The 25,868-nt window shown below is 42.0% G+C and overlaps 1 protein-coding gene across 1 annotated transcript in view; it reads left to right on the forward strand.

Annotated features, from left to right (window-relative positions):
• The window catches only part of cep76 (centrosomal protein 76), a 43,089-nt gene that overhangs the window by 856 nt on the left and 16,365 nt on the right, over positions 1–25,868 (forward strand). The window contains exons 2-8 of the mRNA XM_055634364.1: positions 1,531–1,686; positions 8,523–8,604; positions 11,595–11,819; positions 13,832–14,017; positions 16,272–16,369; positions 22,238–22,366; positions 25,627–25,815. Of these exons, the coding sequence (XP_055490339.1) occupies positions 1,531–1,686; positions 8,523–8,604; positions 11,595–11,819; positions 13,832–14,017; positions 16,272–16,369; positions 22,238–22,366; positions 25,627–25,815 (1,065 nt within the window). The remainder of the gene's footprint in view (positions 1–1,530; positions 1,687–8,522; positions 8,605–11,594; positions 11,820–13,831; positions 14,018–16,271; positions 16,370–22,237; positions 22,367–25,626; positions 25,816–25,868) is intronic.

The following is a 25,868-nucleotide window of genomic DNA, read 5'->3' on the forward strand; positions in this document are numbered from 1 at the left end:
CCTGACAGTGAAGAAAGCAAATGGCATGTTGTCCTTCATAGCAAGAAGATTTGAGTATAGGAGCAAGGAGGTCCTGCTGCAGTTGTACATATGATGACCGAATGGGTCCACCGGGCTTGTATTCACTGGAATTTAGAAGGATGAGAGGGGATCTTATAGAAACATATAAAATTCTTAAGAGATTGGCCAGGCTAGATACAGGAAAAATGCGTCCCATGTTATGGGAGTCCAGAACCAGGGGTCACGGTTTAAGAATAAGATGTAGGCCATTTAGGACTGAGATGAGGAAAAACCTTTTCACCCAGAAAGTTGTAAATTTGTGGAATTCTCTGCCACAGAAGGCAGTGGAGGCCAATTCACTGGATGTTTTCAAGGGGAATTAGATTGAGCTCTTAGGGATAAAATCTCAATGTACCACAATATTTTGTTATCTTGCATAGTTTAAAAAGTAGAGACATGGGAACTGCAGATGCTAATTTACGAGGAAAAAAATAAAGTGCTGGAGGAACGTCGGATCATGCAGCATCTCTGGAGAACATATTCTTTAGCGATACTGCCTGTCTTGCAGAGTCACTCCAGCGCTTTATGTCCTTTCAGTTTTTTAAATAGTTTTATTTTTCATTCTATCTTCCAAACTGAATAATTCCATATTTTTAGCCCATCATGGGTGTTGTAGCCCATCTGCTACATGTCCACCTACTAACGCTATCCATGTCCCTTTGGATGTGTAATGTAAGCACTTTGCTGCAAGATAAACTATTCTAAATGTAAAGTCTGATTAAAGGTAGTCCGAGGTTCTCCAATGAGGTAGATGGAACGTCAGGGTCACCCCCTAGTTGGTGATAGGACGTTTCAGATGTGAAAGAATAGACAGTGAAGCATCCACAAGGTGATTTTAAACATCAGTAACCTTGGGATTGAAATTTACTAGAAATAAGTTATTCTCTCGCTTCAACGGGCTGGTCAGGTTTTGAGGTCCATAGTAGAAGTACTGGCACAGCGGTGGAGTTGCTGCCTTACAGCGCCAGAGACCCAGGGTTTGAACCCGACTACAGGTGTTCCCTGTGCAGAGTTTGTATGTTCTCCCCGTGACTGCGTAGACTGCTTCGATTTCCTCCCACATTCCAAAGGTATGCAGACTTGTCGATTAATTGGCTATGGTAAATTGTTTCTAATGTGTAGCATAGTGCTAGTGTACGGTTGATGGCTGGTCGGCGCGGACTCGATGGGCGGAAGGGCCTGTATCCGCGTGGTATCTCTAAACTAAACTATGTATTTGCTTCCTTTGTGACATTTGTAAATACAAATACACAATACGCAGAGGGAGGCGTTGGCACTTACTTGCCTTTCTAGTGCTTGTTTTTCAGTTTTTGTAGATTGGGAAGAGTATACTTGTCATGATATGACATTTTTGAAGAAGCTTTGAAAGATAACGTACTTCTTGTTCGTTCATTTTAATGTTAATTTTAAACTGGGAATCAGATTTGAAAATGTCCTATGGTAGTAGCTTGCTGAATATTTTTTCACCAGATGAACGTCCATGGAAAAATCAGGGATATATTATCGGAGTCAGTCCGGGAGGAATTGGGCAAGAATTCGCAAGGTTTGTCTGAGGCAGATCTTATACAAGCTTTACAACGCCGGGGCATTGTAGATGATGTCATGAAGGAACTCAAATTCTTAACAGTGAGTATTTTACTGCAACCAATGGCATATTTAATCTGAGCAAAATATATGATGTTGCGAAGCTAGAAAGTGTACAGAAAATATTTCTACGTGTGTTCTACGCTATGATTTGAGGACCAAAGCGATAGGGAGGGTTGAGCAGGCTAGGACAGGAGGAGGAGAGGTGATCTTATAGAGGTGTACAAAATCATAAGAGCAATAGATGGGGTAAATGCATTGTATTTTACCCAGAGTTGTGGAATCTAGAACCAGTGGACTTAAGTTTGGGGTGAAGGGGGAAAGATCTAATAGGAACCTGAGGGACAACATTTTTTACACAAAGGGTGGCGGTTGCATGGAACAAGCTGCCAGAAGAGGTAGTTGAAACAGGTAATATCACAATGTTTAAAAATATTTAGACCGACACATGGATATAATAGGTTTAGAGGGATATAATAGGTTTAGTGGGCCAAACACAGGCTAGTGTCTAGTGTAGATGGGGCATGTTGGTCGACGTGGGTAAGTTGGGGCGAAGTGCTTGTTTACACAACGTACGAGTCTGACTTAAAAACTAAAATTTGAAAACATTGTTGATTTGTTGTCACTGCTATTAGTGTACAGTGTTTCTTTTAAATTATGACAAAGACCGCATTATTTTTTCATCACCTGTTGTGTCCTCTTAAGGGATATTTAATAGTTTTTGGTAGACAAAAATGCTGGAGAAACTCAGCGGGTGAGGCAGCATCTATGGAGCGAAGGAATAGGTGACGTTTTGGGTCGAGACCCTTCTTCAGACTGATGGGGGGGGGGGGAGAGGGGTCCGGGAAGAAGAAAAGAAGAGGCGGAGGCTGTGGGAGAGCTGGGTTGGGGAGGAGGAGGAGGGAGAATGCAAGGACTACCTAAAATTAGAGAAGTCAATGTTCATAACGCTGGGGTGTAAAATGCCCAAGCGAAATATGAGGTGCTGCTCCTCCAATTTGCGGTGAGACTCACTCTGGGAATGGAGGAGGCCCAGGTCAGATTCAGAATGGGAGGGGGGGGCTGAAGTGCTGAGCCACCGGGAGATCAGGTTGGTTAATGCATGCTGTGCGGAGGTGTTGGGCGAAGTGATCGCCAAGCCTGCGCTTGGTCTCACCGATGGAGAGCAGTTGACACCTAAAGCAGCGGATGCAATAGATGAGGTTGGCGGAGGTGCAAGTGAACCTCTGCCTCACCTGGAAAGACTAAGCTAGTCTTAGTTTTTGATTATTTTTAAGTTATTTAATAGTTTTAATAGTTTTTGATTATTTTTGGATAAATAAGGAGCAAATAGCATAATTGTTTTTAACAAAAAAGGTGGCTGCACAGGTAGATTGGGTGGTGAAGAAAACCTCACTTGGCTGCGGCAGAGAATATAAAGATTGTGTTACAGCTTTATAAAACAAGGTAAACCACAGCAGGTGGACAACAGTTCTGTTCATCGCCCTAGTGGAACTTGCCATTGGACTGCAGAAGGTGCAGAGGAGGTTCACCAGGATGTTAACTGGATGGAACATTTCAGTTGAGGAGAGGATGGGTTGTTTCTCGAAGCAGTGGAGGCTGAGGTGGGGGGGGGGGGGGGGGGGGGGGGGGGGGGGGGGGGGGGGGGGGTGGGGCAAAGGAGGAGGGGGGAAACGTGAAAATGGTACACAAAACTGAGCAGAGATACAGTAGATGTATGGAAGATTTTTCCCAATTGCTGGGGTGTCTACAACTGGAGGACATGGGTTTAGTGTAAGACATATGAGGTGTTCTGACGAAGATATTTTCACTCAATGTTTTGCTTGAACTGGATTGCAGTGACGATGGGGTGGTGGAGACAGGAACTCTCATAACATTGATTGAGTACTTGGATGGCCACTTAAATTGCCACAGTATAGAACGCTTTTGCCCAAATTCTCAAAAACGAGATTAGTGTAGAATGTTAATGTTTGGCATGGAGATGCTGGGCTGAAGGGCATATTTCTATTACCTTTTCATGAAAATGTAACCATATTGGTAATGGGAATGCTTTAGCAAAGATAAATTTGGGGGGGGAGGGGGAATAGTAAAATGCTTCTTGGTGATCTGAAATTAAAGAGTGTGATAATAAAGGAAGTGTGACAATGTAAAAGTCAACAATAGGGAATTGAAAAGAATCATAATAATCATTGATCTTGTGTGGACGTGATAAATAATAGTGATATCTCTGGAGAATCTGTGTTAGGATATTTGATCCTACCTTTTCTGAACTGGGCTGTACGAGTATAAAAGGACAGTGGTAATTATTGGTTAAACTATAGTTAGCATCTGCTATCCGTTAGTGTAGGAAGCATCCAAACACTGGAAATATATTGCAAATGGAATTCATGATAACAACAGATGTGTGAGGTTTTGACTGAACAGAGATTTAAGCGATAAAATGTGAAACGGCTGATTGTTTAGGACTACATTCAATTGGTCTGAAGAAGGGTCTCGAACCAAAATGTCGCCTATTTTCTTCGCTCCATAGATGCTGCCTCGCCCGCTGAGTTTCTCCAGCATTTTTATCTACCTTCAATTGATCACAATTAGTTTAGTTTTAGAGATGCTACTCGAAAGCAGGTCCTTCGGCCCATCGATTCCGTGCCAACCAGCGATTATGCCGCACACTAGCACTATCCTGCACACTAGGGACAACTTATAATTTTACCAAAGCCAATTATGCTACAAACCTGTATGTCTTTGGAGTGTTGGAGGAAGCCGGAGATCCTGGAGAAAACCCAGGCAGGTCACGGGGAGGACGTACAAACTCCGTACACACAGCAAGCGTAGTCAGGATCGAACCTGGGTCTCTGTCACTGTAAATTAATAAAACTTTCCTAAAATTCGGGTGTGGGAAAAGCGTTGATGAATGGCAGACAGTGATGAAAGAGGAAAGCGAAAAATAAGAAAAACGATGGTGATAATCGTATATCCTGAAGCTGATGGAAATCACTGTCAAATGTATTTGTGAAGCTCGCACGAGTGGTAGGTTAGGTAAATACTAGAAAGAGGAAATGTCAGAAATTGCAAGGAGAGAGCAGCGAATAAAATGGATGATTCTGTTAAGGGGTTCAATTTTGTAATTCTGCGGGATTCTAAAATACACCTTGAGTATTGCGGTAGTAAAACCGCAAGGTTGTTGTGAAACTGTTTGATCATAAGCCATTTTGATTGATTTTGCTTCCAAAAATGATCATGATAGAATGCCTTATTTTAAAGTGGATGACTGCTAAGTTAATTACATTATGATTTGGTTCCTTGCCAAGTTTTTGTAGTGCTGTGATATTGATTTGTGAGGTATTTCAGTTTCTTAACACTTCTCTGTGATATGATGGCAAACTAAAAGTTGAAATTCTATGAGATTACTGAAGAGTCGGGATGTCAAAGGTACATAAACGAATGGATATTAAATCCTAGGTAGACACAAAATGCTGGAGTAACTCAGCGGGTCAGGCAGCATCTCTGGAGAGACGGAATGGGTGACATTTCGGGTCGAGACCCTTCAGACTATTCAGATATTAAATCCTGATATTGTAATCTCCCAACTGTAATGACCACAGTACAGTTTAATAAAATGAAAAAAATGTTTGCACATTCTCTCTGTGACCCTCATTTGTTTTCTCCCACATCCCAAAGATGTATATTTAGGTTAGTCGGCCTCAGTAAATTGCCCCTAAATGGGTGAGAAAGTGGGACAACATAGAACCAGTGTGAACGTGATCGATAGTTGGCATGGACTCGGTGGGCCGAAGGCCTGTTTCCATGCTGTGTCTCTAAACTAAACTAAGCTATTTAAAAAGGAAAAGATTAGTTAAACATGGTGGACCCATTACAGCCTGAGACAAGTGAAATTATATTGTGGAATAAAGAATGGCAAATAAATTAAACATTGTTTATTTGTCTTCACACAGCCAGCACAAACATCCTGACATAGTGATGAAAACAGTGAATGAGGAGTGCAAAGAAATACACACTAGATAACAAAAAAAAAGTCAATAAATCCCCACCAAATGACTTTACTTCCAAAGCTTTGTAAGAATAGCTCTGGAGATAATGATGCATTACTTGTCAATTCTCAAAATACGAAATACTTTAGAATGGTTCCTACCGATTGGAAGTTTGCAAATGTAACCTTACTATTTAAGAAGGTAGAGAGAGAAATTGTGGGATTACAGATCAGTTGAACAAACATTAATCCAAACAAGATGGGTATTATTGATGAAATGGTAAACAAAGAACTTGGGGAAATATAAATTAGATAAAGTAGCGTCAACATAGATTTACGAAAGGGAAATAATGCTTGACATAGCTATTGGAACTATTTGATGTAACTCATGGAAAAAACATAAAGAAAAACAGATTACGTGGTCTGTCTTCAGAAGGCTGCCTTTAAGTGGGTGCCACAGCAGAATAAGCAAAATTTGAGCACAGGATTAGGGATAATATGCTGGTATATTGGTTGAACATAAAAACAAATTAGGAGAAAATGAGCCAAATGTATGTTGAGCATTAGTATTGGTTTATTATTGTCACATGTACCAACATACAGTGAAAAGTTTTTGTTTGTGTGCTATGCAATTGAATCACTAATACTATACATTATAATACTATACATTAGTATAATCAAGCCATATACAAGTGCAAAGGAGTAGTATGAAGTATCATGTACACAACCAGAGTGCAGAATATAGTTTTGTAGCATTGTACCATTACAGTTCCAGAGGAAAAAGTCCAATGTCGACTATGTGGTAGGTTGGAGGATTGGGACTACACCCTAGCTGATAAGAGGGGAAGAAGCTGTTCCTGAGCCTGATGATGTATGCTTTCAAATGCCTGTATCTTCTGCCTGTAAAGAGAGGGTAGAAGAGGGAATGACTGGGGTAAAAAAGCATCTTGATTATGTTGGTTGTTTTTCTGAGGCGGCGTGAAGCGTTGATGATGGGATTATGATGGATCAGTGTTCAGAACAAGTCGTTCACACCTACATTATTGGCTTAGATGAGAGGATTAAGTAATAATATCTGTGTTTTACTGATGCTAATGGGCCTGTCCCACTTAGACGATTTTTTGGCGACTGCCGGCGAATATGACATTGAAATTCATCGAAGTCAGCAACGTCGACAACTGACGACATCCTGGCGACTGCCTACATTAACCTGGCGACAACCTACGATAGCACCTACGTCAAGCTATGCTCATTTGGCATCAAACCCAAGGTCGCCACTGTCGGTGAAAATCTCTCCACACGTTAAATCAAATTTGGCGACCAGAAAGACGCTACGACTCTGGGCCACTGAGTAGACTACTCGCGACCATACAGGCAACATCCTGGCGACCATGTGGCGACCACATAGTCTCCTGTAGTGACCTAAAAAGTCGCCTAAGTGGGACAGGCCATAAGTATCAGCGGGGCGAGTGATGAGACCCGTCAAATCCAGGCTTCAAATATATATAGACAAGAATAGTGATAATTCAATGGATATAATTTAATGCAGAAAAGGATGGCTTTGAGAGGAAATGTGGACATGCAGTGTATTTTCAACGATTGCAAGGTGTTGCTCAGAGGCAGATGGAGATCCTTGTAAACAAAGCGCAGCGTCAATGTACAGGTGCGACAGGCAATTAAGACACACCATTTGTTGGATTATTAGCAAGGATTAAAATGCCTTGCTTCGATTGTAAAGACTAATCATGAATATTGTGCACTGAACAGGTCTTTTATCTATGAAAGTTCACCAGATTCATTTCTGGGTTTGAGGATTTGTCTTTTGACCCTTGACATATTGGACCCTTGCTATCTCAATTTAGAAGAATGAGCATTCTCATTGAAAAGTACAAAATCCTTTCAGGGCTTCACAAAATTGATGTTTCCCCTGGCATGGGTATCTAGGATACTCTCACAACTTAAGGGGCTAGCAATTCATAATAGAAACATTTCTTCTGAGGATAGTGAATCTTTTGCGTTTTCTACGCTATGATCTGGGGGCTCACTCACTATACATATTCATGACAGTTTTCGATAGACCTTTAGAGACTTGGGGAGTGCAAAATGGGATGAATGTAGGAAAATTGTGCAGAATGAAAAAAATCAACTATAGCCTTAACGGCCTGTCCCACTTGGGTGTCATTTGCACGTCACGCAGGTGGCGAGCGAAGATTTTGTGAATTCCAAAATCCTGGAAAGTCACTGCCTACGTCACCACGCACCATGCGCGCGTAATGCATGCCATGCGCGCATCACGTGTGCGTCGTGACGAGTAAATGATGTCGAGTAAATGACGCCCATGTGGGACAGGCCCTTTATTTAGTTGAGGAACAAGTTTAAATGGCCAAACTAAGCTTGTTTCAGCTCTGGAGAAACAGTGCTACATATTTTTTTGGGGGGGGTCACATGGGCTTTAGTGTCGGGATACTAGAATACACCAAAGATGAGGATATTGTAGTGTCTCTTTTTTTATATAAGCCATGTATTTTTTTCATACCCAAGTGAGGTTTTTTATTTGAAAGAAAACAATTCAGTGAATGAATTTAATTCAAAACATTAACTGGAATGGCACATCTGTCTTAAGTAATTTGCCCCATGTCACCTGCCTGTGAAACCGAGTTATGCAAATTCAGTGGACAATTTTGAAACTTGGACATCTAATGTTTTTGCTAATTTATGTTCCATTATCCTTTTCGTATTGTGTACATCACATTCTCACTGATCTGTAATCTTTGTTGCCTTCTTTGTGTTTCGTACAGAAAAAGCAATTTCCAATTTAGAAGCTGGAAATCGTACAGTGCTGTTTCCTTTATGTGAAATTAATTGCATTGCAACTATTTTTAATTTCCAGGAGGTGCAGGACAAAGAAGCTACAACCAGTTCAAAGCCAGCCACACATTTTGTAGACAAAGAGCCAGCAGAATTAAAAAAAAGTGAGTGGTTCTGGTATTTTATTAATTTGAACACTTTACATTAAAAAGACAACTTTGTAATTAGAAATTTAATTTCATTGTTGTTTGAATTGGGAATAATGTTGAATTTTTGGTCATAGTGTCTGTCCCAAGACTTAAAGCAGTTAAGCAGTCTAATATCATTGCGCAGCTTTCCCACTCTATACCCCTTAGAATTCCACGTTTTGAAGCATAAATCCAGTTTGATTTTGAAAGTTGCTGTGGAATTTATTTATTTTTCGTGTTTTGGGTAGTGCAGCCGAGAATTTCACAGACTTACTGACTGACAAAATTCCACCTTGATTCCCATCTTGTTCTTTACTTGTTAATCTCTGACCTCTGGTTACCTGCCTATTTGCCATATTAAAACCCTAACCTTGTCTGCTAAATGTCTGTTAATACGAAATGGAAAAATTAGTCTGTAGGAGGGCAAAATGGAGAGTAATTATCTGAAATTGGAGGAATGTGGGGTGAATGTGTTGATCTCCCTCTCTCCGGATGGAACAAGGACAGAGTTCCCATGGTCCACTCACCTTACACTCCACCAGCTTCTGTATCTAACACATCATTCTCCAACATTTCACCCATCTTCAACATGATCCCACCACCAGTCACAACTGCCCATCCACTCCCCTTTCCTCTTCCGCAGAGACCACTTCCTCCACAACTCCTTAGCTCACTCATCACTTCCCACTCAAACCACTCCCCAAGTACTTTCTCCTGCAGCTGCAGGAGATGGAACACCCGTTCCAATGCCTCCTCCCTCGTGTCCATCCAGGGACCCCAGAGTCCTTCCAGGTGTGACGGAGGTACACTTGCACCTCCTTGAACTTCACCTCCTGATGTGGTCTCTTTCACATCGACGAGACCAAACGTAGACTCAGCAAACATTTCGCCGAACACTTGCGCCTTGTCCGCCGACGCCTACAGGATCTCCCGGTTGCTAACTATTATAAATCCTCTTCTCATTCCCTGCTGACCAATCTTTCTGTCCTGGGCTGCCTTCTTTATCAGAATGAGGCCACAAGCAAACTGGTGGAACAGAGCCTCGTATTCCGCTTGGGGAGCTTACGAGCTAATGGTATGAACATTGAATTCTCCAATATTTAGGTCAAGAAGCATCAAACCCCTTTCTCACTACCCCCTCCCCTTCCCCCCTTTCCTGTGCCTCACCTGGATGCGCACCTGTTTCTCTCCTCGGCCTTCCATTAAATCTACATTCCTTTTTCTCGCTTCATACTTCTTCTATCCTTATCTCTCACCTTGTGCCTTTTCATTTTTGACCTTTGCCCAACCATGCGCCTATCAAAACCTCCCATCACCTGTATCCACCTATAACTCACCAGGCTTTGTCCTGCCCCTTCTCCTCAAATGTTCTCATATCATTTTATATACCATGTTTCCCGGCAATGAAGACGCTATTTTTCACCCAAAAATAAGGCACGAGAATTTACCTGCGTCTTGGAGGTTGTTAGTCAAGAAAGATAGACTGTGGACTGCAGCTAGGGATCTGGGAACTGAAGCCAGTCCTGGGGACATGAGGGATCTGGGAACTTCAGCTAGTCCCGGGGCACGCAGGCGATGTTGCTGACCCCTGGACTAAACCAAACCCTTGATCCTGTTCCGCCATCCTTTTCTCAAATTTTAGCAATTTAAATTGGAGGTGCGTCTTCATTGCCGGGAAATACGGTACTTCCTATTAGGTCTCCCCTCAGCCTCTGATTTGGATGCATTCTGACAGTTTCAACAGGGGCACTGAGAGAAGATCTGTAATCTAATTTTCTAATGTTGCTAAGCGGATTCTAAAGCACTTTGAACTAGAGAACTAGAATCGGATTCTAGGACACGATCTAGAAGTCAAAATTAGACCACTTTGAGTGCGGCAGAATTTGAGAACATTAAATCATTTGAAGTTACATCGTGAAAACAAGTCATTTATTGCAATTTAAAAGGAAGCACATTTTCAAGTGGTAGATTGAGGAGCTCTGAGATGGAATGGGGGAGGATCTGTGAATCCTTGAGCATGGTTGATTTAAGGCTAGTCTGCAGGAGCAGCAAGTAATTAGTAAAGCTAATAGAATCTTATTGTCTATTACAAGGGTGGTGGTTTGCCTAGACGATTTGTGGAGTACTGTTACAGTGTTGAATGTCTTATTTAAAGAAGGAAGCTAATGCATTAGTAACTATATCCCTGTCATTCCTGAGGTCTGAACATAACATCTATACTAGCTCTCTAGTGCAGTGCAGGTGAAGTGCTCCATTGTCTGAGGTGGCATCTTTACTATGAGGCATTAAACTGAATCATTGTCTGCTATATCAAATGGACAGAAAAGAATAGGAAAGATGTCCCACATATATTCTCAGCCATTATCTTTCAGCAAACCAACATTAGATTAAAAACAAAACATAAAAATGAGGGCAGCACTTGGCACAGACCGTAGTGCCACTGCCTCACAGAGCCATAGTCCCCGTTCGTACCTGACCTCTGTGTTGAATGTTTGGAATTTACACGTTCTCCCTGTAACCACATGGGTTTCCTCCCACATCCCACCTCTATAAATTTGCCCTAGTGTGCAGGGAGTGGATGTGAAAGTGGGATAACATAAAACTAGTGTGAACGAGTGATTGGTGGTCGGTGTGGACTCGGTGGGCCGAACGGCATACTGTATCTCCATGCTTTATCTCTAAAACAACAAAAAACTAACTGATCAAGCAGCATCTGTGGAAAGAAATAACATTTTAGGCAGATGATAGCAAATTAACTGCTTATTATCTCATTGCATTTTATGATATCAGTCTATGCAATTTGACTAGTGATTTGGATTACAAGGCAATACAATGACAGTTCACTTTGAACTTAGATTATTGGCTGTGGAGCACTTTGTGTCATTGTGAACTTGTGAATGGTAATAATTAAATGCAAATTCTTTAAGTAGAGCAGAGATGTTTATGTTTTGCCATTCATATTTTAGCAAAAATTGACCCCACGAGAAGAAACCTGTACCTTCAGGTTTTGGGTGGTCGAGCATTCCTGGAGCATTTACAGGAACCGCTGCCGCTACCAGGGCAAGTGTGCGCCACCTTTACACTTTACTTGCATTTCCGAAATCAACGCTTCCGTTCCAAGCCTGCAGCATGTGCCTGTGAACCTGATCTGCAAGATGGGTTTCTGTTGGAAGTTCACAAAGACAGCTTGGGTGAGTGATACCAAAGGTTTGTTTATATATATATATAGTTTTTATAATCTATTCAGGGGGAGTACACCCACAAAAAATTAGTTGGGCTCCCTTCATTGGCTCGTGCTTTAATTGAGTTGAGAGATACAGCATGGAAACAGGCCCTTCGGCCCACCGAGTCTGCGCCGACCAGTGATTGCCCGTACACTCCTATCCTACACACAAGGACAATTTGCAGAGTAAATTAACATACAAACCAGTAGGGAAGAACTCCTGCAGTTGCTGGTTTGAACTGAAGGTAGACACAAAAAGCAGGCAGCATCTCTGGATAGAGTTAATGAATGACGTTTCTTCAGACTGGAGAAGGGTCACCCATTCCTTCTATGCAGAGATGTTGCCTGTCACATTGAGTTACTCCAGCATTATGTGTTTAACCTACAAACCTGCACATCTTTGAAATGTGAGATGTGACCGGTGCACCCGGTGGAACCCCACATGATAACAGGGGGCACATGTAAACTACAGACAGCACCCACAGTCAGGATCAAAACTGGGCCTTTGGCGCTGTAAGGCAGCAGCTCTTCTGTGTGCCACATGTTTAATGAATGGGCCTCTGATACTGAATTATGTAGGCATAAGATCCTGGGTACATTGCAAGGTCTGTATGTTGTCAAGTATCTACAGGAGTAATAGTTAGTCTGTGAAAGGTTCGAGTGTCCCAAATTAGTCAAGAAGAAAGCTGGTTAGGGTTGCTGTTCTAACTGCCTGCTCTTCTTAACCAACAGCACCACTATGCGTCAGTGCTTTCTGAAAACATGATGATTTTGGATAGATAGTGTTTCAGGTCAGGACCCTTCTTCATAATCATTTCTTCCAGAGATGCTGCCTGACTCGCTGAGTTACTTCAGCACTTTGTGTTTTACACAAGATTTCTGCATCTGCTATTCCTAGGGGCAACTTTGTTTGACTAAAACCTGAAACGTCACCTATCCATGTTGTCCAGAGATGCTACTCCAGTACTTGTGTTCTACTAAAACAAAACTGATGCCTTTTCAATAACACTGTCCATAAAAATACAAACCGTGGTCCTCCAGCTCCTTGTGATATGTTTTCAATAATCCAGCTAACATTTCTGTTTCATAATTTCATGATCTGTAGCAATATTTCTTGATATGAAAAAATCCTCAATATCCAATTGTTTTGAAGATTTTTTCAGTCAAATAGCACATTAAAGGAGGTGATAGTGGAAAGATTTAACAAGTAAAATTCTCTACTCTTGAAAGCACTACCTTATTTCTGGATTTGTATGAAAAGTGCTTTTAAACTGGGGAAACCATGTGAACCTATGTGAACATTGCCCCTTGTGTTTAGAATTCCATTGGTACCTCATTTTGGATCCAAAGAAATTGCTGGGAATTTCCTTAGGCTTTCACCCTCTCCGATGCTGTAACTTGTAAACTTTGCTCTCTCTCAAAAGAGAGTACACTCCAAACTTTGAAGGAATGGCAGAAGCCTGAGGACAATAGAGTTATTAATGGTGGAAAGTTTTTATTAAGTTGCAGATTTCTTTATTAGATTTTAAAAGTTGTCTACACTACATCCTACCTGTAATAAAAACAGATTTTACTTCACATTAATCACAATTCTTATTGCAGTAACACAGTGTCCCAGCTGGGAAGCAGGTAGTGCTGTTGCCTTGGCTCCTGCGGCCTAGGTTCAATGCTGACCTCTGGGACTGTCTGTGTGGAGTCTGCACATTTTCCCTGTGCTTGCTTGGGTTTCGCTGGATGTTCCATTTTCCTCTCAATTCCCAAAGATAAGGGGGTTGGTAGTCTAAGTCTACCCTAATGTAGATGGCTGATGGGCGAATTGAGCATGTGGGAGTGAATACATTACAGGGATATGTGGGGGAAAGTGGGATTGCTTTGAGTGCTGGCATACATTTGATGGGCCAAATGACCTGCGCACTTTGTGAAAATATGGCCTGCATTTATGTGATCCGACTTTTTATCTTGCTATCGGATCATGTCCAGGTGATGGCAGTAGGATGGCTGATGCAACAACTTTATTATCAATCTGTGATCCTGTGCACCTGGTTCTTATAAAGACAGATACTTCTAGTGAGAAAACACTGATTGCATCGCACTACTTGGAATGGCGGTCTGTGCTGAGTTCGCCAGATGGAAAAATGAGCATATCTGTAGAATTATTGGGTGTAGGTAAGATCTTTTTGTTACTTTGATTAAATATTTTAATTTAATATTTGATTGGCTTTTATCAGTGTCTAAATGGACCACTTGCTGTTGGATTGCACAATCTGTCCGGCTCTTTAGTCCAATTTCTGAACTGTACACTTGCTCGCAGGATCTGCTTTGACAGGCACCCTGACATGTTATTTCTGTGGAAGTTTGGTTAAAAATGGAGTGTGACACCACCAGATTTTACTATGTAGGTGCTTCATTGACCAGAGGAAAGGATATAGAACAGACAGAATATCACAGGATCAGACCTTTCAGCCCACAATTTCTGTGCCGAACATGATACCAAGGCTATCATCTATATACCTGCACATTACCCATATCCTTCCATTCCCTGCATATCCATGTGCCTATCCAATAGCCTTTTAAATGCCACTAACGTATCTGCTTCCACCACCAGCCCCCGCAGCATATTCCAGGCACTCACCACCCTCTGTGTAAAAAAAAAACTTGTCCTACACATCTCTCTAAACTTTGCCTCTCCCATCAATGCCCGCTGGCATAAATTCCAACACGGAGATCACTGTATAAATAATTAACTACCGGAATATGGCTTTAACATTTTTCAAACATTTTTCTTGTATGGCATACAAGCAATAATTTCAATATGGTTGACAAAATAGCAGGAATTACACTATTTTGAAAAAGTTTTAACATATCTTTTTTAGATTCCTTCCCCATGTATACTTATATACTTGGCCTGTGAAAAAAATTAGAATCATTTGAATATTCAAATCATATGTAAATCTATGAATTTACCATGGTTGAGGCATTAAAAGAAGAAATGTATTCCAATAACACCACCTTTCTCCTCTGAACAGCTCCAACCAGCTTTGTAGCCTAAGAATTACTTTTGAAGTGTGGTTGCTGTTCACTATTTTAGGCAGAGTGCAATTAATTTACACACACAATACCACAAATGGTAATAGATAACCAATCAATATCCACACTGTCTTAAGACGAAGAATATATATTAACCTGGAAATCCTTCCTGTTGTAATTTAGACAACGACGTTTGAATTGTGTGTGCTCACTTCAGAGAGCAAATGGTAGTGAAACTTAATCTGCCCCCTTTGAAACAATGCCGCACTTCTTTAGTGGTGCAATGTAGTGTCAACCCAGTTAATGTGGTCAAATACTGGAGAGAGGCTTGAATCCACCTATGACCTTCTCATCCAAATGAATGAGCTACTATGAAGCCAAGCTTCCATTGGAATTATATCTTGTCATTAACCTACCACCACAGGTGCTGCTGCTCTGTGTTTTCTGCCAAGAAGGATAACCTTATTTTTCATTTCATATTTAATTTGTGTCTCCTCGTCCATTAGCTCTGACATCTCTCTGCATCCTCCTCACAAATCCCATTCCATTCCGTGCATTGTCATCCCATACTTTGGTGTGCACGTTTAAACTTTCAGAAACGCACAGTTTGCATTTTTGAGTTGTTATCTTTAATGAAAAAGTAAATAGATAAATAACAAAAGCAACAATTCTAGAGCTTGTGGGTTGATTTTTACTGTCGATAGAGCTGGCACAGACTGCAATCAATTGGGACGACTCCGAAAAGTCAGTGTAAATGTGGCTTTGGATGATTTGCTGATCAATTACATTGTAGATTAATTCATTTTACATAATAAGTACACCGGGTTCTGGAAAAAATTGGGTAGCTATTTTATAAAGCTAGTTAAGGCTTGGCCGGTTGAATGGTTGCCACCTTTGTCTTGTGCCTCTATATCCCCAATAGTCTGATTATATACGTGAAAGAAAGTAATATAGGAGGTATTTCCACTTTGGCTTTTTTTAATCTCCATCGTGGAACACATTTCACTAGTGACAAAAACATTCTTTGAATATGACATATATCATTATATAAATGAAGATATCTGCAACAAAAGAAAATGAAGGATGAATTTGCATTATCTTGTCTTTTAAATTAGCACAAAAAACACTGATCCTGGATGTGCTGTGAAGCGAAAATAGCCATGTTTTGTTTAACTGGCACATCGCGGGGGGGTCTCAAACCTAGCCTACACGCACCCCGTCTCGCACCCCACACCTATCCCACGCATCTTAATCTGTTTTTAGTCTCAGAGGCTTGATGATAACATTGTATGTTGTTTTTGTTTATGAATCCAAAGTTTAATTGGTATGAAGACCATAGCTTTGGAACACACTTATGACACCGTTTACTCACCATTTACTCACATTCTTTCAGGCACAGAGTCTAAAGTTCCAGTTGGAGTTTTAAATCTAAAACTTGAAATATATCCTCATCTGACTCAGCCACTGAGCAAAGAAATAGTTGACACTCAGGTAATGTATCTATTACAAACTTGGGTATAATTTCCTGATTTTACAATGAATTGGAAGATAACTAACCCTGAAATAAGAGCACGTGCAGAAGTGCTGTATATAAAAAATCTGCTTATGCTGCTCTAATTATTTTCCAATCAGTGAAAATAGAAAGTTCAGAAAAGGCAGCTATTGTGCTGCTTGGTTCAACATTTTGGAGAAATTGTTATCCAGATTATTTCTAGAATAGAATAGAATAACCTTTAATAATCCTTTATAGGAAATTACAGTGCCACAACAGCTTCAAGACAGACATAACACCACACATTTCAACAGATATCTTCAATACATAATAAGTTAAAATTTTTGTGCATTATAAAACCTTATAGCAGCTGGTATACAAGACTTCCTATGTCTCTCCGTTTTGCACATTGGTGCAATCAGTCTCTGACTGAAGATGCTGCACTTGATCACCTTCAGGGCGTGGAGTGGGTGAGTGGGGTTGGTCATTATTGAGCCTAGTTTTTTCAGAGTTCTGGCCTCTGCCACCTGCTTGACCGTTAGTTGCTCTGCCCCAACCACTGAGCCGGCCTTCCTGATCAGCTTATCCAGTCTGTTTTTGTCCGCTATTCGGGCGCCTTCTCCCCAACAGGCCACAGCAAAAAACAGAGCACTGGCCACCACTGAATGGTAGACACTGCACAGTAGGGGTTGACAGATATTAAATGACTTTAGCCTCCTTAAAAAATACAGTCTACTTTGTCCCTTCCTATACACCGCCTCCATATGACTCTTCCAGTCCAGCTCACTGTCAAGCTGCACACCAAGGTACCTGTGGTTGGCAACCACCTCCACCTCAGTGCCCCTGATGGTGATTGGTGTTGGTTGAGTCCTCCTCCAATGTTTTCATAATTTTGTGGAAATATAAGCATTTGAGTCCTCCTCCTCCTTTCCATAATTTTGTGGAAATATAAGCATTTGTCATATTTGCAAATCTTATACCTAGTACAGGTGCACAACCTTTTATCCGAAAGCCTTGGGGCCAGACACTTTTCGTAATTCAGAATTTTTCGGCTTTCGGAATGGAAGATTTTTGGCGTAGATTTTAACAGCTGGCTCAGTGGTAGAGTGCTCAGCTCATATCCGCAAGGTCGTAAGTTTGCGCCTCGATCCCGGCAGTTACTCGATCGCGAGTTTGAGTCTTCAATGTAGTAAGGGAGGGTTAGGCTGGGATCATTATCTGCGAGATGATCTTAGTGCGGGAGACAAGTGTAGGAGAGGTAACTGACTGTGTGGTCAGAACTTTTGAAGTGATTGCCCACCATTCTCAAAAGCCGCTGTGTCACCCTGTCCCTGGGATAGCAGGGGCGATCAAACAGCACAATACCCCCCTCCCCCTCCAACTCCAGAGGAACCCCCTCCCACGCAATATCCGCCACCCCAAGAACAAGACGTACCTTGCACACCATCAGCTTCTGTCCCTAGCGTGTTCCTCTGGAGTTGGGGCTGGGCTGGAGTTGCTGATCTGGGATCTCCGTGCTTGCAGTGGGCCTGGGGGTCGGTGTCCCGATGAGGGGGCGCAGCTCGGGCTGTGGGCGAACTGCCACTTGTCACAGTAGCAGCCCATCGGGGAGTGGCTTCTGGTGGTCCTGACGTCTCCAGCCACCCCCCTGTACAGGAGCTGAGATTGGGAACTGTACCGCCCTTGCAGGAGAGTGGGGTTGTTTGCAGTTCCAGAGGGAGGGGGCAAGGGCGGGACAGTTTCCAGTCTCAGCTCCTGTCCAGGGGGGTGGCCGGAGACGTCAGGACCAACAGGAACCCGCTCCCCGATGGGCCGCTACGGTGACAAGTGGCAGTTTGCCCACAGCCCGAGCTGCGCCCCCCTCATCCACAACCCGGGTTCCTCTGGAGTTGGGGTGGGGCGGGGCTAGAGTTGCTGCTGGCTGTGGGTCTCTGGGATCTCCGTGCTTGCAGTGGGCCTGGGAGTCGGTGTCCCGTTGGTCCTGACGTCTCCAGTGACAGGCACTGACCTGCTGGCATCGTCGACGTGAAAACGGTGCAAAGCCCCCGCGCCGCTGCAATGGGCGGGGAGCTGGAGAGGGGAGGGAAGGGGTCACACACATGGCCGTGAAGCAGAGGGGTGTAGGTGGGGTGAAACTGAAGGGAGCGACAATGTGCTGCTGCCTTCCCGCTGAGTTAAAACGTTCCCACGGTAGACTCACGATACATAGCTGTCACCTCTGCGGGCCGCCCTCGGTGAACGTCTTCAAGGACCGAAAAAATGTCCGCTATTCGGAGCTTTTCGTCATTTGGAATTTCGGATAAAAGGTTGTGCACCTGTGCTGGTTAAATATATTGTCCTAGTTGATGACCATTTTAAACTCCCATTCCCAAATTACCCTTTCTGCCCTGGGCCTCCTCCATTGCCAAAGTGAGACCACATGCAAACTGGATGAACAGCACCTCGCATTCCACTTTAGTTGCTTGGAGCACAACAGTATGAACATTGAGTTCTCCCGTTTCTCCAAACTCCATAGAAACAACACCCGAGGTCAGCATCGAACAGAGTCTCAGACACTGAGGTTCAGAAAAGGTTCGAACAGAGTCTCAGACACTGAGGTTCACAGCTGCGTGACCCTAATCATAGCCTGCCAATCTGAGAGAGACCTATTTACTTTGCTTTTTATTAATTAGTTCTGGGACAGAACCAATATATTGCTCCGATCCAGAAGGCTGATCCTTCCAAGTCTTAATAAAGGTGGTGATCCAGGGAAATAAAGCAGCAACGAGCAGAATCTCTCATTTCTCTAGATAATGAACAAGCTGAGATATTCCAAACTAACTTCCCCTTATCCTCAAAGACGCCATTAGATTGGTCAAATACAATTTCCCTTCATAATTCTATGGTGGCTCTGCTCTGTTATCTTTCTTGAGATGTTCTATAATTACTCTTTAATTATAGATTCCAGTATTTCTACTACCATCATTGCTGGGTTGAATAAATAGTAGATGCTCGTTTCCATCTTCCTCGTCTTAAATAGTTTGATCATATTTAATGATCTCCAATTGCCACAATTTAGAATATCATGTTCTGGGGTGAAATTGGGCATCCAGCTTCTCTGGTAGATCCAATCGGCGGTGTGGAGTGAAGCTGAGTTAAGATTTCTGGTCAACATCCTTCATCGGTACCAGAGATCCCTTCACATTTACAGCACTTTGATTTCAGATTTGTAACCTCATTTCAACACTCTTGTAGTTGGTTTGCATTAGTTCCCTTATAGTTTTGGGTTTTTTTTGCAGGTCTTTCTGGACAGTCAAACTAAATTTTTGCATCCTCTCCTTGGATAGAATAAGCGTCCTTGTTATCCATTTTCTTGGTCAATGCAGGATGAAAAATAAATGACCAGGAGGATGTCCAAAGATCCAATTAAAGATGTTATAATAGTGATATAAATGCCTCCAGCACTAATAATAACTAGGACGATATAGCTGCAAGCTATGGTGTCGGGTGTGTGTGTGTATATATGTATGTATGTGTGTATATATATATATATATATGTAAGTGTATGTATGTGTATATGTCTGTGTGTGTGTATATATATATGTATGTGTATATATATATATATATGTGTATGTGTATATGTATATATATATATGTGTGTGTGTGTATATATATTGCTGCCATGCTATAAATAGTTTCAATGGCTCCCCAGTAGATGCCAGCAAGGGCTCTGAACCATTGCCTGACATTAGCAGGCTAATCTTTTCAGAATTGGATTATATAATCATCAACAAAATGTGTTCCATGATGTAATCTCTGACCAAAAATTGATATTTGAATGTTCATCATCTCCCATAGACAGTAGGATGACAACCAACTATTAAATGATAGCACAGCCTGAGGCATTTGCCAAGATTGTCTGATTTTTATCTACATTTTGATTTTGCATTGGATTCTCTTGCTTGTCCAGAAGATGGAGCCAATTGCTTTCCAGTGAATTTAGCTGATTGTAAATTTTAATTTGAAAGAATAAATGAATGAACAGAAGATATTTTTTCCAGTGAACTACTCCTTGTACAACAAAACAATATACCTATATTAGAAGCTAATCTCCCATGTTGGTGATCCTGGATTATTGAGAGTGACTGGATCAATGGACACCTTACTGGTCATATCACTTCCTTTAATCCTGCTTCACTGCCACAATGTAGACTCTATAAAGTGGCACAAGTCAAGATGACAAGTAATGTGTTTAGTTTATACAGCGCGGAATCCGGCCCTTCAACCCATCAAGTTCCCACCAGCCACCCGTCCCCAACCACTAACACTATCCTACACTAGAGACAATTTACAATTATACCAAGCTAATCAGCCTACAAACCTATATGTCTTTGGCGTGTGGGAGGAAACTGGAGATCCCGGCGAAACCCCACGCAAGTCACGGTGAGAAAGTACTAACTCCGTACAGTCAGCACCCGTAGTCCAGATTGAACCCGAGTCTTTGGCGCTTTAAGGCAGCATCCCTATTCGTGCACCACTGTGCCACACTTCTTCACGGTATCGTAACATTGTGAGTTTTTGCCCTGGTTTGGATTATCTCAGCCTGCTCATTAACTAGAAATTGAGAGAGCTTCTGCCTCTTACTGCCTGACAGTTCCTTGGACCCATCTCTACTGAGACTGGGGAAAAAACAACTATTTGGATGAGGACTTAAACCAAGGCCCAAGTGATATTATATGAGAAAGAGACCAAGTAGTATTATATGAGAATAATTCCTCAGTGTCTTAACTAATATTGGACTACTTAAAAAACAGATTATCCAAATGTAATTGTTTAAGAAAGAACTGCAGATGCTGGAAAATTCGAAGGTAGACAAAAATGCTGGAAAAACTCAGCGGGTGAGGTGGCATCTAGGGAGAGAAGGAATAGGCGCCGTTTCAGGTCGAGACCCTTCAGTCTGAAGAAGGGTCTCGACCGGAAACGTCGCCTATTCCTTCTCTCCATAGATGCTGCCTCACCCTATGAGTTTCTCCACCATTTTTGTCTACATCCAAATGTAATCAACTTGTTTGTGAGATCTTGCTGTCTTGTTTACTGTACAAGAACACTGATTACAGTTCAAAAATGCTTAATTTTGTGTAAGTATGCAAAAGGAATTTCACTGTGCAGTTGCCCATTTGACGAATAAAACGCCATTGAACCATCAGTTGCGTGGTTCACTGCAACTTCACGATAGACAAATGTAAAGTGATCCTGAAGTCATGACATGTGACAAAGTCTTCCTCTTGTTAACCAATGGCAGCTTTCCATGTTTATCTGAAGTTTGAATTTTATGGGCAGAAGCTTGTGGCACCGATCTTGTCCATTAATTAAACATCGATGGAATGTTGCTGCTGTACAAACGACGCAGCAAATGGCGACACATATCTACAGCTTCATCGCAACTGTTCCCAAAATATGATCCCAAAACATAATTTCCATCCAGCATGTATACCAGGTCATTTGTTAACCCAGCTTAAATATATGTTCTTGAATAATGGGTAGAATTACTAGAATTCTGTAAACGAGGCACATGTGAGGCTTCACTACACCACTTGCAGCCGATTGTCACTTCAAAATGCGGGAGATGGCAGCAATGAACTCTTGCAACACGATCACATTGACAAGGAAGTGTGTATGATGGTGATCTTCTGTGGCAAGAATCGCTGCTTTTTTTTTTAAAGAAATATAAAATTGCCATAATAAAAACACTCGTGACCTTACAAATACATTTAAAATCTGCCACATTGAAATCGCAATTATAGCACATAATACCTCTGCTCTGTAAGAAATTTGTCATGCCGCGGTGTCCATATTTTGCTTCACGTTTTTTATCTTGAAATTTGCAGCTAATCTTAGAACGCCAAAAGACTGCAGAAAAAGAACGCTTGTACCTTATATATGCCAAACAGTGGTGGAGAGAGTATCTTCAGATCAGACCTTCACATAACACCAGACTTGTGAAAATCTTTGCACAGGTGTGTCTCTAAGGACAGGTCCTAAATTATTATTTAAAGTCATATTTCAGATACTGTACTGGTTTTGCAAATAACTCCAACTTACATATGGTTTTGTACAATGCTATTACAATGTGTTTAATATACACTGTGCAATATAGTGCATGACTACATCTCAAATGTGTGTTGGAAAATGAGGCACAAATTGCTGGAGAATGACCCCGACCCAAAATGTCACCTATTCATAGAAACATAGACATAGAAACATAGAAATTAGGTGCAGGAGTAGGCCCTTCGAGCCTGCACCGCCATTCAATATGATCATGGCTGATCATCCAACTCAGTATCCCGTACCTGCCTTCTCTCCATACCCCCTGATCCCCTTAGCCACAAGGGCCACATCTAACTCCCTCTTAAATATAGCCAATGAACTGGCCTCAACTACCCTCTGTGGCAGAGAATTCTAGAGATTCACCACTCTGTGTGAAAAAAGTTCTTCTCATCTCGGTTTTGAAGGATTTCCCCTTTATCCTTAAGCTGTGACCCCTTGTCCTGGACTTCCCTAACATCGGGAACAATCTTCCTGCATCTAGCCTGTCCAACCCCTTAAGAATTTTGTACGTTTCTATAAGATCCCCTCTCAATCTTCTAAATTCTAGAGAGTATAAACCAAGTCTATCCAGTCTTTCTTCATAAGACAGTCCTGACATCCCAGGAATCAGTCTGGTGAACCGTCTCTGCACTCCCTCTATGGCAATAATGTCCTTCCTCAGATTTGGAGACCAAAACTGTACGCAATACTCCAGGTGTGGTCTCACCAAGACCCTGTACAACTGCAGTAGAACCTCTCTGCTCCTATACTCAAATCCTTTTGCAATGAAAGCTAACATACCATTCGCTTTCTTTACTTCCTGCTGCACCTGCATGCCTACCTTCATCTTCTCCAGGGATGTTGCCTGACCCTCTGAGTTACTCCAGCACTTTGTGTCTTTTTTGCTAAAGAAGCATCCACAGTTCTTTGTGTCTCCATTTGATTGTTGGATGCTGGCAAACTGAGTTGATCTTTGTTTAGAAGCATTTCTTTTGAATTATTTAAATACATTAAAGTAAATTAGTGGGTTAATAAGGGAAGAGCAAAAGGTGTCCAAATTAAATATGAATGCAGCAAATGTTAGCAGGTTATTTCATTGCAAAGATATTGAAACTGAAACTAAGTGTTCCATCTCAATAAATATCTGCAAACACGGCAGGGTGGTGCAGCGGTGGAGGATTCGATCCTACCTACAGGTGCAGCCTGTACAGAATTTGTACGTTCTCCCTGTGACCATCATGGGTTTTTTCCAGGTGCTCTGTTTTCCCCTCTCAATTCAAAGACGTACAAATTTGTATGTTAATTTGCTTTGGTAAAATTGTAGGTTGTCCCTTGTGTGTGCAGGATAGTGTTAGTGTGCGAGGATCGGTGGTCGGCGCAGACTCGGTGGGGCAAAGGGCCTGTTTCCCCGCTGTATCTCTTAACTAAACACTGTCCAGTGTGGGTGAATGGATATGGAACAGACTTCTAACCGCTTAATTGAACACTTAAATAGGCAGGGCCTATAGGAGGATTAAGATTTATGTGGCAAATGGGATTAGCATAGGTGGGCAAAAGATTGGCATGGATGTGGTGGGTTGAAAGGGCCATTTCTGTTCTGAATGACTCTTTTCTGTACCTCATGACCCTATAGTTGTTTTCCTGTAAAATCATTGATGACCATTTTTTTTTCTCTTCTGCTACCTCCCACAATAGATATTGCTGTCCTAGTTGGAACTGGCTAAGTGCACAACGTGAGGGTGGATCCTTACTTTATTTTTAAATGGCTGGACAGGTTGAGTGAGTGGGCAGATGCAGTATAATATAGATAAATGTGAGGTTATCCACTTTGTCAGCAAAAACGAGGAGGCAGATTATTATCTCAATGGGGTTAGGTTAGGCATGGGGAAGGTGCAGTGAGACCTGGGTGTCCTTGTACACCAGTCACTGAAAGTTGGCGTGCAGGTACAGCAGGCAGTGAAGAAAGCTAATGAAATATTGGCCTTCATAACACGAGGATTTCAGTATAGGAGTAAAGAGGTTCTTCTGCAGTTGTATAGGGCTCTGGTAAGACCACATCTGGAGTATTGTGTATAGTATTGGTCTCAAAATTTGAGGAAGGACATCCTTGTGATTGAGGCAGTGTAGCGTAGGTTCATGAGATTGATCCCTGGGATGGTGGGACTGTCATATGAGAAAAGATTGAAAAGACTAGGCTTATATTCACTGGAGTTTAGAAGGATGAGGATCTTATAGAAACATATAAAATTATAAAAGGACTGGACAAGCTAGATACAGGGAAAATGTTCCCAATGTTGGGCGAGTCCAGCACCAGGGGCCACAGCCTTAGAATAAAGGGGAGGCCATTTAAGACTGAGGTGAGAAAAAACTTTTTCACCAAGAGAGTTGTGAATTTGTGGAATTCCCTGCCACAGAGGGCAGTGGAGGACAAATCACTGGATGGATTTAAGAGAGAGTTAGATAGAGCTCTAGGGGCTAGTGGAGTCAAGGGATATGGAGGAAAGGCAGGCACGGATTATTAATTGGGGACGATCAGCCATGATCACAATGAATGGCGGTGCTGGCTCGAAGGGCCGAATGGCTTCCTCCTGCACCTATTTTCTGTTTCTATGGCTCAATTTATATGCTACCTAAAACTTGAATGAACTGCCTGAGTGGACGGTGGTGCTTTAACAACAATTAAGTTACTCGACCAGCACTTAAATTACCAAGCCATAGAAGACTGCTCAATGAGATTTGTAAAGCTATGTACTCGATGGTTAGCATGGACATTATGGGCTGAAGGGCTTGTGTTGTTCTGTATTACTCTATAACTAACATTAAACTTTAAAGATACAGAACAGAAATAGGCAGTTCGACCCACCAAGTCTATGCCAACCAGCGATAACCCCGCACACTAGCACTATCCTACACTAGAGACAATTTACAATTTTACCAAAGCCAATTAACCTACAAACCTGTACGTCTGTGCATGAGGAAACCAGAGCACCCAGAAAAAACTTGCATGGTAACAGGGAAATCGTACAAACTCCGTACAGACAGTATCCATAGTCAGGATCAAACACGGGTGTTTGGCGCGGTGGGGGGGGGGGAGAATAGTTAGAGTGATACACTTTGCTAAAAAACTTCTGAAATAGAAACTGACTTGCTAAAACAATTGACCATTTTCTCCTTTCCTCTCCTGTCTCAGGATGAAAACAGTGTAAATCATCCAGTATGCTCCTACGTAAGACCCTTGCGAGCTGGTAGGCTTTTGGACACACCGAGACAAGCTGCTAGATTTGTTAATGTTCTCGGCTATGAGAGAGCAGCCATGGTTGGAGGTGGATCCAAACAAGAGCAATGGTGCACTCTCCTGAGTTTTCTATGCAGAGGCAAGGTACAGCCCTCGCATTACTTTTAATTTTCAGTTCTAACTTCATTAGGTGATTG

The sequence above is a fragment of the Leucoraja erinacea genome, chromosome 4 (genome assembly GCF_028641065.1).
Source record: "Leucoraja erinacea ecotype New England chromosome 4, Leri_hhj_1, whole genome shotgun sequence".
Lineage (NCBI taxonomy): Eukaryota > Metazoa > Chordata > Chondrichthyes > Rajiformes > Rajidae > Leucoraja > Leucoraja erinaceus.